The 15,103-nt window shown below is 48.1% G+C and overlaps 1 protein-coding gene across 3 annotated transcripts in view; it reads right to left on the reverse strand.

The window, feature by feature from the left end:
- LOC116229699 (gamma-aminobutyric acid receptor subunit alpha-3-like) overlaps nucleotides 1–15,103 on the reverse strand; it is an 87,940-nt gene that overhangs the window by 65,755 nt on the left and 7,082 nt on the right. For 2 of the 3 annotated variants that reach the window (XM_090150218.1, XM_090150212.1), the window contains exons 2-3: nucleotides 11,513–11,704; nucleotides 9,780–9,938 (exon numbers count right to left, since the gene is read on the reverse strand). In XM_090150218.1, the coding sequence (XP_090006344.1) occupies nucleotides 9,780–9,937 (158 nt within the window). In that variant the 5' untranslated portion in view covers nucleotide 9,938; nucleotides 11,513–11,704. The remainder of the gene's footprint in view (nucleotides 1–9,779; nucleotides 9,939–11,512; nucleotides 11,705–15,103) is intronic. The other variant, XM_090150213.1, reaches the window with a different exon arrangement.

Here is a 15,103-nt window from a genome sequence, read left to right on the forward strand (position 1 = left end):
CCATGACAGAGCAAGCAGGGAGTGTGGAAAGGTTGGGGAAAATTGCCTTTACTTTCGCTAGACCTGAAAGGTGCTGATCTACACGCAATACCAAGGGATGCCTGAGGTGCTACTCATACACAGCACCACATAATCCTTGCTGCTTCAGATAAGTACCCCAATGTATCTGGAGTTTTACCCATACTCACATACAATAAAATCCACATGGCCATTGGGATGGCTATATCTCAGTCTTATATAGATGCTCAGCTCACACATCCACCCAACAACTCAAAGAGCTAAAAAGCTTCCTACATGCCATTGCTGAGCTCCAGGTCTGTGCCCCAGCAGATGCTGGCAGAGCAAAGAGCAGGAGCCTTGTTTCTCTGACAGAATGCATCCATCCAAAAATCCAGAAGGCAGACCCAGCTACGTGGAGAAGCACCAGAGCTCTTTTAGGAGGGCTAGCTCATCGTCTTGAATTTCAAGAAATATAAGCTGGCAGCAGAACAAATTCATAAAAACTAATGGGCCTGAAAGAAACTGTATTTGTCCTGCAGTCCCTTGGCAAGGGCAAAACTAAACCTGGAGAGAAAGACCTAGACACAGGCACATCTCTTTTGCAGTTACAATAGCAGCATCAGTTCAAAAAAACCCCTGTGGAGTCGTGAGGTTTTAGATGCTTCAGCATTTCTATTTCTAACATTGTGTATGCCTGTGAAGTCCAAATATGCTTAAGCAATTTAGGTGCATAACGCTAATAAATCAACTGCATAGGAAGGCTGGTTTTAGGGAGGGCTGGCTTTAGGATGGCTGCTGGCTTGCTTTTCTGATCTGGGATCCTTCTGTCCTTCTGAGCCCCACAAAACTGAACTTATTTCGTGTGGAGAGTGACATGACGCTAAGCCAAAACCAGGAGCTTGAAACAGAGCCAAACAACAGGAGATTCACACTAAATTGCAGGAGTTGACAGCATTAGCCAAAGTCTCAGGAAAATGCCATATGCTCAAATTACACAGAATGTTATCCCATGTCCTACCTTCCCTCTAAACACCTTCCTCAGCTTTCTATGCCAGCTTGAGTCTCTCCTTTTAAAGAAACTGGTCTCATCACAGCTTAATGAAACTGAGCCCTTTTCATAGTTGTACACTAAATAGCAGCAAACCTCCTGGCCCAAAGATGTGGCTGAGCTTTGGGCACCAAGACCATAAATTCTAGGGGAAGTATCAATTCTGGCGTAATCCAGAACTTATTGCATTGGAGATTGGCTGTACTTTCATTGAAGTAGCAATTTTAGGATCCTCTCCATCAAGCAGGATAGTTAGCCACACAACTTCGTTGTAGATGGAGCCTGTCAGCAGGAGAGAAGAAGTTCCTAAAGACATTTCCTAAAGACATCAGCTGAATCTGCTGCTTTAACAAGGACTCTAAATGCCACTGCAGTGCCTGTGTTATGGTGCCTGAAAGGCTTAACATCTTGCCATGTTTGGTAAACTTTATGAGGACTGCAGGAAGCTGAAGAACAGGAGACTGCCTAATAGTGAGTGGATCTCATCAGCACTAATTAGCTGAAACAAAACAGCAGAGACTCAGGTAATAAGAGCTCTTCACGAGATTAAGGTGAGTGGTGGCTGCAGGAGACAGGACACTCCAATCTCTGCCTCCTGGAGCAGCCCCGTGGGAAGCCAACATTGAGCCAGGGCTCACTTAATGAGTGAAGGAGCTGCTTAGAAAGGTTTGTGATAACCTCTTGGCAAGCGGTGAAGCAACCAAAAAAGGGACAGCTGCAGCCCCAAGCATCCCCAAGGGTTACCTCCCTGGCACTCAGGCAGTTTCTCATGCATCTGCCATATGCAACTGCTGGTACCAGGGATGGAAGCATGCTGGAGAATCAGCTTAGCCACAGTTCCAGTCCACTTCATCCCTAATTCCTTACCACTGTCAGTGATCCCCACTCTCAGAAACACCTTCAGATGTATGTTGGAAACCACTACACCAGCTGCCTGTCAGAACTGAGACAACATGGAGGTTTAAATAGTCCTCTTTGCCTCCCTTCACCCCATCCCTCTACCAGGCTGCCCAGCAGCTGATAGCATTAGGCACCAGGGCAGGATCTGGTACCTTTTCCTGCACAGTGCATTGAGGATCCATCTGCCAGTTGCTACTACAAATGCACCACCAACAGGCAAGGCCCTTCCAGGGCCTATCTGCTTCAGGAGGGTTTTTAGTGCAACTGAATCAGAGACAAACAGCACGAGCCAGCAAAAGGAGTTGTGCATCTGATGATAGGAAGACACATGGCAGAGCAAAACAGCTATGCTCAGGAGGAGGAACCACGGGGCACAGAGGCAGGCAGATGTTCTGCTGCTATCAGCTGCCTGGCAAGGGGATGCACAGCTTCTGGCAATGCCAAATAGGAAAACATGGGCCCAGGGATTTAAAGGACACTCGAGTTGAGAAGAGGGATGCTGTAACTGCCTCAAAGCTGCAGGACTGAGATCAAACCACCTGACCGAGAGCAGCCCTATGCAGAGGGAAGCCCAGAGGTTGGTAGGATTTTGAGGGTCACTGCTTCCTCTCAGCCCCAAACCTTCGGTTCTGGGAAATTTGAAAAAGCAACTTCACCTTCTGTATCCCACACCAGCTAGAAACAAAACAACGCAGTCCTGCACTGGCTCAGTCAAACACTTCGCAAAGACTTGGGTAGGGCAGCTCTTTCATCTGCTCCCTAATCCTTGACTATTCCAGGTGACTTCAGAAAAGCTGCCAGTTCCAGCCAGTCCTGGCTCTGAGCTATTCCTTCCTCATACTACATCTACATCTTCTTCATCTACAGTGCTGACTCGGATGCTGGCTGTTGGAAGGAGCCAGCTGCAGCACCTGAGCACTGCATTTCTCAGGAGCTACCAAAGGAAGCTTTACTTTGTTCCAACTGATTGCATATAATGGAAGAGTATAACAATTAGCATATCCATTCTGCTTTTTCCCCAACCTGCCCCCATTAGGGAGGAAAGCTCCTCTTGTCTGGGTGCCACTGCATACAACACCCTCTTGGTTTGTAATTAGTGGAATAGGAATGCTCAGTCAGCTGGGAAATCTGCCCGAGTAAATGACATCCTCAAGTGCTTTCTAATCCAAGGTATGCAACTTCACACTATGCTGCTAATGGAATATAGTGGGAGTACCAAGATTTCTGCTGTGGACCCACAGGCATCCAGGAACACCTCTCAAGCTAATTCACTCCAGAATTCATGCCAGCAGCTCCAGCCCATGACCTGGGAGAACACCTAGAACCTGACAAGAGTCCCTAGGAGTCCCTAAGCCCCAGCATCACAAACATACTCACTTTAAGGAAAGGTCTCTGTCAAGGGACATGGGCGCAACAGAAAGACAGGAGCAGGTTCAAGGATGACGTGCAGTACTGTTAGCACAGACAGGACTTTAGAACTGAAAGAACAGAGGTTACAAGTCAAGATAGGAGCTGCACAGCACCTGGAAAATCATGCACCAGATATTGATTAAAATAGCGCTATGCCTTGCTTCTTCTGCATTCAGATGCACAGGATAATCCATCCAGGTAATTTATGGCATGTAGCTGCTGATAGGCCAATCAAAGGAAGCCCGGAGTAACAAGTGTTGTCAAGGGACCTTGTTGATCCCCATCTCCACAAACACAGGCTTAATTCTTTCCATGCTAGCTAATCAGGTTACTTTGTTTTAATTTCTTAGACAAAAGGGGTAGCACTGGGCATCATGTATGCAAGCGCCAGACAGCTTCCCCTGGATGGAGGGAGGATGTGGAGGTGGGATTTAGGAAAGCACACGTTCTGGAGCAAATCTGAAAGGTCTCCAACCAGAGGTTTCCAAGAGGACATTTTCTTTCATAAGCAGAAATTCCTCCACATCCAAAACACCAAGATTTTGATGAAAACCTGATAATTTCCAGTTGCAGAGGTGATCAGAAAGGTAAGAAATGAAAGCTTTACTAATTCCAGGAGGCTGCAGTCAGTTTACACACATGGTGCATGGCCACATGCTTTGCCAGGAGCCAGCAGACCTTGCTCAGTGGACTGCAGATCTGATGCCAGCCAAAGTGCCAGGAGCTGCAGCAGGAAAAGTCACTGCAGCAACTTCTTTTCCACCTCATAGCCAGACTGAATTAGCACAACAAAGCACAGCAGATCCTGTTTTACAGATGTCCTGGGTCTGCCTTACAGGTGTGCTGGGCAGCCACTATTACCCAGGAGAAGCTTCACTGCAGGGACCTCTGGGGGTAAAGTATTCCAAAATCACGGCCCTATATATCTTCAGTTTGACAGCCAAAATTATTCACTGCTTTTTTTTTCTTTAAGAACTGCATGTCAATTTTCACTAATGTAAGATAAAAATAGCCTGGCTCCCTGTAGTGATGGTGTGAAATTAAGTTCATTACCATATGTGAATCAGTCTGATACAATGGTGATGAGTACTACTGTGCAGCACCTGAATAGGCAAAGGAGCAGATCCTACAATGGGCAAAAGAAGAAAGACTGAAGAGCCACGTTAAATGCAAGGTATCACGTGCATTCAATGAGGCAGAGGTGCTTCAGAGAAGATCTATGGGGAGGTCAGATAATTGGGATATATTGATGCAAAGGCACAGTACAGGGTAGAGGATAAGGTAAGGAGATGTGGGTTTCATTTTCTTCCTCCAGCTCCCAAAGATTAGGCTTCTTTGCCCAAACATTTCATTAACATCAGCATGCAAAATACTGAAGCCTTGCTCAAAGAACAGAAAGTTAGAAAGGAAACCAAGAAAAAATGTTGGGCCAGGAAGACCAGTGAAATCAAGATAAAGAAGACCAGGCTTGCACCACACATACAGCAGTAAGAGAGAAAGTGGAGGGGGCAGGGGAGAGGTTTCTATCTCTTGGTAGGAAAACATACATGAAAGTGGAGCTATCAGACACCAGTCATCCTAAAAGCCATCCAAGGCATGCTCACCAAGCACTGCTAAACCTTCCTACCATGGAAACGCCCTTCAGCTCTCACCACAGACACTGGGCAGGGCTTTGCAGCCATACGATGTTGCTGCTGTCAGGAACCAAACAGACCTCACTGTGCATCACCTGCACTGGGCTCCAGCACTGCCCTGCTAGCAGGATCCAGGTACAAGGATGGGTTGCTGGCAGCCTGTTGAAATTAAAATAGATCACCTTTCAGAAGAAGTGGCACCTCAGTGATTTCAGAAATATAAGTTTTTAAGAACTTGAATTTTTGTTTAAGGGCTCGCATTCCTACTCCAAGCTCTCTCCCAGACAGAACAGCAGTAAGACATTTTCAGAGGGAAATTTTCTTCCTTTTCATCTTTCCATCTCCACCTGAACCAGAAAGAAGTCAGAATATCTTTCAGTAGCTTCTGCCTTAATCTCTTTCTCCACTCATTTTACCTCGAAAAGCGATGTGGGCTTTCCATTGCTGAGGAAGCTGATAAGGCCTGGTAAGTCTCCCCACGAGGAAAAAAAAAAGGAAAAATTAAACCAGAACAAAGAAAGTTTTGTCAGGTGAAAACAGATGAGACAATTCAGGGAAAGGTTATTTCTCACCAAGAAGCCACCTATTTAAAACTGCTTCAACTCCTCTGCCAAGACATTCCCCTAAAGAAGAGGGCTTAGTGCCTGCTGCTAAAAATATTTTTAACTTGGGCTGATAATCACATCGCTTTAAAACATTACAGAATTAAATCATGCGCTGTATGGAGATGGTAAAGCTGCCTTCACCCTCACAGAAAGCTCTGAGCCCAAGGAGGAGACGGTGCTGCATGTAGATGGATGAGCTGCAAGGAGCAGCCCCGGAGCCAGCCAGGAGGATGGGGTCAGAGAACAGCACTGTCTGCAGGAGGAGCTGTACAGGGGGTTAAACGCCTGTGTAAGTTACTCAGATATTGTGAGATCACTGCCTGCTTGCAAAGAGCCTTCCTAAAATGCAAAGGGAAGGAGGGCCACACATCCAGAGTGGCCATGGACTGTGCTCATCATGGCCTCTTTCCAAACACGGCTGCAGCTCCTGTGGGAATGTCTGGCACCAGAGTGCCCTGTTTCAGGGGACCTGGAGAGAAGCATCCTCAGGAAGGAGGTTACCGAGGGATTCCCTCAGCTATTGACACACCGAGATACTTGGCAAGATGCTCTCTCTGGAAACGTCAGAGACACAGATGCTGTGCAAGCTCCCTCTGGGGCTTTTAAGAAGTGCCTGACTCAAATGGAAATCAATGCGAGGCTGGACTCAACTGCTCCGGAGAGAAAAAGCTGTATGCAAAGCCAAGCCCAGGGCTTCGTTTGTGCACCACGCTGGGGCCAAGAAGGGGTGTCCCAGGGCCCCAAATGGCTCACGGGGAGGGAGCGGCTCATCGGGGGAGATCCCAAATCCCTTCACCAGCAGCGAGATTTTCCCGTACATCTGCCTTCCCTCCTTTGCTCGGGCTTCAGCCACACACCTCCCCTCGAACTAGGAACCTATGCCCACGCCCAGACAGCCGCAGTGCTGCCTGCAGGCTTGCCTAAAGAAGGAGCCTGGAGAGATGCACAACAGTGGAGGAACTCCGCAAAGCGGCCGGGCTAACCGCAACAGATGCTGCCGAGCTCAATGCCTGAAGCAGCCCGGCACTCCCGCGAAGGAAACCCCCCCCAGCCCGGCTGCGGGCAGCACAGCCGCCGGGCACCGCACAGGAAGCGCCGCCGTGCCCGCACCGCCCCGCCCCGCTCCGCTCGGCCTCCGCCGCCGGTTCCGTGGCTTCTGCTGCCCTCTGCCAGCCGCGAGAGGGAAGCGCCGCAGCTACGGCCGCAGAGAGGCCCTCGGGACGCTCCTTCGTAGGAACGAGCGCCCGCTGGGAATCGCCGCTCAACGCTGGCTGCTGATTGCTGAGGAAGGAGAATGGTTTGAGAACTGCTTGCTCTCCGGTCTCCAGCAAAATCCAAGCCCTAGAGTTAGATGGAGCGTCCTGTCTTCAGAGACCAACTCCACCCTCCACACACGCAGCACCTCTGGCAACCATTGACATTAACATGCTTCTGAGTGCCTTTCTAAGGTTGCACACGTGCTAAGAGAGGCTGTAGATAAATAATATCACCTGCACACATGTCACGGCCATTCAGGTCAGCGAGTGCATTTCTCTTAGCTGGAAATGTCCACGGGAGACCTCTGCTCTCTCAGATGAACTTCCACTTTAAACACAGGCTTACTCAAGCGTTAGCATCCCATTGATGCATGAAAGTGTCCCTCTTGTAGGTGAAGTGACCATGAGATGATATTTTTGCATCTAGACTTAAACAAACCAACCAACCAAAAGAAACTGAACTATGGTTAGCTATTCAAGTTGGTTTTTTTCCTCCTCTAGGAAGAGTTGGGGTTTAAACTCTAGGCTCCTCTAACCCAGGTAGGGCAGACCTTAGACTGTCAACCTACCCATCAGCATTAGGGCCAAAGCCAACAGAACCTCTGGCCAGCCCTCTTAACCCAGCAACTGCAGACGTTCCTTGCTTACACTACTCTCAATATCTCAGCAGGACATCTGGGAAATCAAGGATTTCTCAGGAAGGCAGGGATCTCCAGAACATACCCTCACCTCCACTGCCAACTCTTAAATGAGGTCTGGGAAGGGGTGGATCCTGGCTCCATCCTTTCTGGTCACTCCAGTACATCGCATGCACCTGAGCTCCTCCAGGTTGGCCCTGCCTTCCCACCAGGTGCTCAATCAGTGCTTCAAGCCATGACTTGGCATTTCTGCTACACCCAAACAGCAGTTTAACACTAGACTTTTTCCAACTATGGCAGTATAGACATACTGTCATGGGGAATGGGAGAGGTGCCTGAGGAGTGGAGGAAAGCAAATGTCACTCCTGTATTAAAAAAAGGGCAAGAAGGAGGACTCAGGTAACTATAGATCACTCACCTCCATTCCTGGAAAGGTGATGGAATAACTTATCCATGGCTCTGTCTCTAGGCATATCAAGGATAAGAGAGTCATTAGGGGCAGTCAACACGGCTTCACCAAGGGGAAGTCATGCTTAACCAACCTGATAGCCTTTTATGAAGATATAATCGGGTGGATAGATGATAGTAAAGCAGTGGATATGATCTATCTTGATTTTAGTAAAGCATGTGATACCACCTTCCATAGCATCCTCACAGCTAAACTGAGGAAGTGTGGTCTGGACAATTGGGTGAGGTGGACTGTGAACTGGCTGAAGGAAAGAAGCCAGAGAGTTGTGGTCAATGGGACAGAGTCTAGCTGGAGGCCTGTATCTAGTGGATTTCCTTGAGAGTCAGTACTGGGACCAGTACTATTCAATATATTCATCAACAACTTGGATGAGGGAATAGAGTGCACTGTGAGCAAGTTTGCTGATGACACAAAACTGGGAGGAATGGCTGACACACCAGAAAGCTGTGCTGCCATCCAGTGAGACCTAGACAGGCTGCAGAGTTGGGCGAGGAGAAATATAATGAAATACAACAAGGGCAAGTGTAGAGTCATGCATCTGGGCAAGAACAACCCCGGGTACCACTATAGGTTGGGGACTGACCTGCTGGAGAGCAGCACAGAGGAAAGGGACCTGGGATCCTTGGTGAGCCAGCATTTTGTGGCCAAGAAGGATAATAGCATTCTGGAGTGTATTAGAGGGACTGTGGTTAGTGGGTCGAGAAGGGTTCTTCTCCCCCCCTGCTTTGCCCTGGTGTGACTGCATGTGGAATACTGTGTCCAGTTCTGGCCCCTCAGTTCAAGGGGGACAGGAATCTGCTTGAGAAAGTCCAGTGCAGAGCCACAAAGATGATTAAGGGAGTGGAGCATCTTCCTTATGAGGAGAGGCTGAAAAAGCTGGGTCTCTTTAGCTTGGGGAAGAGTAGACTGAGGGGTAACATCATTAATGTTTATAGATATGTAAAGGTTGAGTGTCAGGAGGATGGAGCCAGGCTCTTCTCAGTGACATCCAAAGATAGGGCAAGGGGTGCAAGCTGGAACATAGGAGGTTCCACATAAAAGAGAAAAAACTTGTTCACAGTGAGGGTACTAGAACACTGAAACAGGCTGCCCAGAGAGCTTGTGGGGTCTCTTTCTCTGGAGACATTCAAAACCCACCTGGATGCTTTCCTGTGTGACCTGATCTAGGTGTTCCTGCCTGGCAGGGGAGTTGGCCTAGATAATCTTTTGAGGTCCCTTCCAATCCCTGACATTCTGTGATTCTGTGATACCGTGGGCTCACAGCAACAGCCTCATGCCTCTCCAAGTGCTACAAATTGCCACAAACCAGGGGTCCCCCAAAGCTGGCAGAGCCCCATGTCCAGCAGATCAGTTCACTGACCTCAGGGTACTTCTCCCAGTGCACTGTGCTTCCTAACCATGTAACACACAAACCATAGAGGCACAGGCCATCCCTAGAAGTCTACTCCTGCCAAACTCTGGAGAGATCCCTCTTTGTTGGTTTGTTTTTTATTTGTTTGTTTGTTTCATTTTTTATCTTTCATACTGGGACTTCTTATCTGCCCACAGCTTGTTGGCAAGAGTACTGGGTTCCATCCCTGGGCTGAAGAACCTTGGTTTGATCTCCAAGAGAAAGATCAGCCTGTAAGAACTGTTCAGAGAAAATGACATAACAAGGTATCTCTTTCTTCAACAGATCTGCTTCCTTGCATTTGTTTGAAGTCTGACCTGATTATTCTTGCAATTGTATTTTTAATGCTCATCAGGTATCCTTAGAGAAATGGATAGTCACTTTTTTTAGATCACGCATATGCAATCAGACAAACAAGACAAAGCTCACCTGCTCTTCCCATCCACAGCCAAAAGCACATCCGAACAATGACTCCAGAGAAAGCAGTAGCTGATCAGATGGGACAGAGAATCGTTTTCTTGTCTGCCTTGGGCACACACACCAGAAGTGCCATCTGTCTCCATTGTAGGGACAAATGCTGCCCTCATACTGGAATGCACCAAAGGAAGTTGTCTGTTACTCATGCAGTTGTCCTATTCGCGTTAGGAGGTTGTGCACACAGTGCTTTTCTGTTTCTTTCTCCCCTAAGTAAAAATCTCACATTTGTACAAGTCCACCTAGATATTTAAATATATATTTCAGGCTGAAAGGCATCTCCTGTGGCTGGGAAGCACCCACCCCTCCCAGGTGCTCAGCCCTCAGCCATCTGAGACCAAGGCTGATTTTCCCCACAGCTTTGCTGTGGAGCAGCTGCTCTTTCAGGTTGCCACCCTTTCTCAGCTCTTCCCTCAGCACACCCACAGCCTCTGGCTCTGCTGTTGAGCCTCCCAACAATGGGACTGGGATCAGAGGCAGCTATGCTGCGGGTGCAGCACATCCCCACATGCATCTCAGGAGTTAAAGCCACAGCAACTTGTGCCTGGAGGGGATTTTAAGGCAGAAAGTTTGAGATGTTGCAAAGTGCTGCCATAAGCAGAAACCATGGGCGCAGGTAACCTCTGCATCTCATAAATCATCAGGAGGGGGCAGAGAAGTAGCCACTGTTTCATCAGTTAATTACAACTGTTAATCATATTTTCATTAACCTGAAATGAAACTGCCAGCATTTCCCCCATTTCCACCTCATGCCCCAAATCCCATTTCTCAAATAGCAATTCCTTGTCAGCCAGGACACAAAATGTTGTTTGCAACATGCATCTGGGGAGCACCCCATTCACAGGAACTTCCAGACCCTACTGCCTTACCTCTCCCTCCATGTCTGCTCTGAACCTGCTGTGTCCTAGGGATGAAGGAGCAGGGAGTGATGCCCATCTCCTGTGCTGCTCAACACCATATGGGCGGCTGCAGCAAGTCTCCAAGCTCCAGGTCTGCTCACACTTCCCTGACAGCTTCCAATTATAATTGGAAAAGATCACTAAGATCACCAAGCTCAGCTACCAACCCCTTGCCACATACCCACTAAACCATGTCCCTCAGTGCCACATCCACATAACACCTCCAAGGACAGTGACTCCCCCACCTCTCTGTGCAGCCTGTGCCTCTTCTTCTCCTTCTTATTAGTGCCTTGCTACACTCCCAAAGACAAAGAGTGAACTCAACATGTTGCTCTTCTGCACTACCTGCAGGGCTGGAAAGAGGTCAGGCCACCAGGGTTGGAAGAAGAGCTTGGTTATAAGCCACGGCCAGCAGCTTCAGGCTCCAGAGTGGCTTTTGCTATCTCCTTCTCTCCCACCCTCTAGGAGCCCTAGATGACTAAGCAGTCTGTAAAGGTGTTAATGGGAAACGCATCACCTCTGTCACAGCTGCAGTGCAACAGGGCACCCAGCTCAGAAATGAGATATAAAGAGCATACTTAACTCTCACAGTGTGAAAACTGCTGGGTTAAACAGAACAGAGGATTGCTGGCTCCAGCAAGCATAGCTGATCTCTTCATTTTATGGCAGAGTGCTTACTTTGCCAAACACAGTCCTCAATCCCCATGGAGCAGGGGGTTTCTCCTGTGTTAAACGTCTTTATATGTTACCAGGTGTGATAATGGTATATAAATTGTGTTCATTACATACCTTTCTGTAGAAAGAGTCACAGCAATGTCTCACCAGATGAGCCCAGCTTTTTTTGGTTCACGGAAGTCTTTGATGGGTCTCAGTAGCAGTGGTTTCTGCAGAGGCAGGAGGTGAGTTGCAAAGAAGGGCCAAGAAACCTTTCATGCCTCCATGGCAGCTTCATACAGAATTTGCCATCATAACTCCTCCAGTCTAGGGACAGGAATTTAAGAAAAAAAGGTCAAAGAGATCCACATTCTCCTCAATGTCCTTTTTAATAGCAAATTAAGTTCTTCAGCTGAAGAACCAGATTTCAGTCAATGTTAGTGTGCTCTCAGCTGAACAGGAAGGAGGAGAGAAGAAAGCAGAAGTTGGTCTGATAAAGGAAAGCCTTTTCTGATCCAGTTCCCAGCTATCTTAGGCTTTTCTGTTCTGTGTTCCAGAAGTCCTACCTGAGCTTCTGTCCTCATCTCCTGCAGAAGCATCCCGCAGACATGTTGCAGAGGAACAGTGCTTTTGGAAGGAGCCTCCTACAACCCTACTGGTCCAGGATCCTTTCCTCTATGGCAATAGTCTGCGGTTGAGCTGAAGAAGCTTCTTGTCCAATTTGCACCACAATCTGGCATTCAAACATCAGTGCTCCAGAAAGACTGAAGATTTAACTTGATGACTCATAGGAAGACGTGCAGCCCCCCAACATTCCCTGGCACAGAACAGCCAGCACAGTAAGATAAACCGAAGCTATATTTTAAGTGACCCTCCAAAACCATATGCTGACACAAGGCACATTGTCTCAATGCTCTAACCACTGCATTCAGGCAGAACAGCAGACAAGCCTTGAATAAGCATAGAAATGGCATACAGAAGGGAGATGCTGTAGTGCTCATGGAGGAGCCTGGTTCTTTGCTAAGGAAAGCTCCAAGAGGCATCACTTTTGCCCTGGTGCAGAGACCAGCTCAGAGAGCTTTGTTGCACCCCAGCAGGCAGTGCTGAGGGGCTGCCTTTAACGTAAGCAGCACCTCCTGCCTTACTTTGCAGCCCCAGGAGGCTCTGGCAGCACAGAACCAGCCCAGCTGGGACAAGGACACTGCAAACACGCCCCAGGATTGGTACAGGTCAGGACCTGCTTCTGTGGCAGCCCTGACAGTTAGCATCTGCCTTCTGGTTAAAGCTTTAGCTACAGATTTCCTCAGCCCCTTTGTGCTTACCTGACCCATCATGCCCCAGACAGTCAGAGTGAGGATAAGCTGCATTTGTAATATCCCATCATACTGACAGCACAGACTACTTGGCATTCACCCTCAGTCTCCCTCAGGATCATTTGTAATCCCCTGGACTTCAGGTCCAACACAGGACATCCTTATCAGCTACCAGTGAGGAGAGCTTAAATGCCAAATAAACACTTCCATGAGTTACAGACCCGCTCTCCCAGCTAAGCAACTCCTACAGCTGGCACTGTGCTGGACCACAAGCGCTCACCTTTGCTTAAAGCCAAGCTTCAAATACAAAGCTCCACATTCAGCAGTAAAAGTTGACTTAGTCTCACCCCTTGTTCTCCCCATGGCTAAACAAGGCTTGCTTGCCTCATTTCTGCCATAAAATCATGACCTTCACAGTTTGAAATAGCCAAGAAAAAAAAAAAAATCAGATACAACATTTTTAATGACAAGAATAATTAAATATTACATTCCCTGCAACTGCATTCCTAATTTAGCTGGTTGCATGGGAGCTCCTGTTGACAAGATATCTGCAAATCAAAGCAGCTGCTGTAACAAGCTGGCCTCGCTAAAAATACTCTGCCTTCATCCACATAAAGTTATTGGGCTCATCAGATGAGGAGTGTCAGTCATCCAAAAGTTAAGGACCCCCTATACAGAACTTACTTAATCAGCCTTTCTGGCCTCAAGCTCCAAGAGCTGAAGCCTTGCACTCTTATTAAGGGTTGAGCTGCTAAGCCACTCACCTTAAGAAAGTCAGCATGAATATTTACTAACTGAACGCAAACTGCACGGCTGCTCTTCTCTGTGCTGCTATCTGTGCCAGCTTTAAGAGCAGCCCACTGAAGGCATGGCAGCACGACTTTTTGCAAAAAAAAAAAAAAGATATGTCTGACCCAGGAATGTGCCAATTGAGCTTGCTGTAAGTGAGGATTTTTTGGGAAAGCAAGGAGATCCATTGTGTTAAGTGCTGGGTATAGAAGTGGGTTAGATGGGACTTTCCCCAAGGAACTGGTCTGTCAGTCATCAGGGGAAAGCATCTTTTAGAAAAAGCTACACAACTCTCAGTGCTGCCCAATGCGTTTTGAAATCATGGTCCTTTATCAGCACAGCTTCTGTCCTGGGAGCACCAGCTGGGCGGATGGCAGCTCCAGCCCTCCATGCTTTACCCCAGCAGGATTAGGGCACACTTCACATCTTTGTGTTGGCTACAGTGTTAGCATCACCTCCCTTTGCAATATGTTAAACTCATGCAGGTCACTCTCCTCAGAAACCTTGAAGAGCAGCTGCTAACACATCCTAGCTTGTTTTCAAGGAAAGACCACAAGGTTGGCAAACCTTGCATACCCATGATACTTCTCTTCATTTTAGTACTTAGCACTGTGACACAGGGCAATTCAGGCAGCAGCTGAAAGACCATGCCCAAATTTTCAGCAGCATATCAGACAGTAAACTCAGCACCAACAACAGAAAACCTTATTGGCCTTGTGTCTCCAGGCTGGAAGCAGTGTTTTGAAGACACAGGAAAAGGGAAAAGTTCCAACTCACCTGGAGCATTTTGCTAAAAATAGCCCCTCTAACCCCATCACACACTCAGGTTAGACTGTTCTATTTTAAAAGGAAGGTTACAGGCACAGCTTTCTTCTCTTACTTCAAGAAATTTCTGATCAGCAATTGCTGCAAAGACACTGTGGCATGCACAGCCCCCTAACAATTGTGCCTGTAAGGCTTGGTGAAGAAATAGGTTTACCTCAGACATAACGTGTGCCATAAGGCAGTAATTGCTCAGGTCCCTCAGCATTTAGCAGGGGAACCACAAAGCATCAGCAGATGGAAGTGCAGAAGGAAGAAGTCTGAAATGAAAAGCAGAAACAGGGAACAGCACCGAATGACGACAGACTGCAGACAGACCAACGGACCCAGGTCTCCTCTGAACCCCGCAGCCCCACCACAAAGACAAAACAAATCCAACCTGTGAGACCTCCCACAAAAACACAGCGTTTACAATCGGTAAGTGCCCCGATTGAGATCAGCCGGTGATTAAGCGCAGATTTTGCTGCAGTCTGGGGGTGGCTACGGGGCTGCCCCCCAGCATCACGGCGCGCTGCTGGAAGTGGCACCTCCCAGTGGCAGCACAGGAGATGGATGCTGGCAGCAGTGCCCAGGGCTGCCGCTGCCAGGCTGGGGGTTTGTTCCTGCTCAGACTGTGAGCACCCTGGGTGAACGCAGCACTTTGCCGAGATGATCAGTGCTTAGAATAATTCCTCAGCAAACACCCCACCTGGAGAGCAAAGCCTTCCTCGCTAATGCCCTGCTTTTGCAACAAGATGTTTTCACAGGAAGGCTTTTTCTCTGGGCTTTAAAGTCATCTTGTCTGCTCCAGATCACCAGCGAG

This window comes from Phasianus colchicus, chromosome 14, assembly GCF_987193195.1.
Source record: "Phasianus colchicus chromosome 14, bPhaCol1.hap1.1, whole genome shotgun sequence".
Classification (NCBI taxonomy): Eukaryota; Metazoa; Chordata; class Aves; order Galliformes; family Phasianidae; genus Phasianus; species Phasianus colchicus.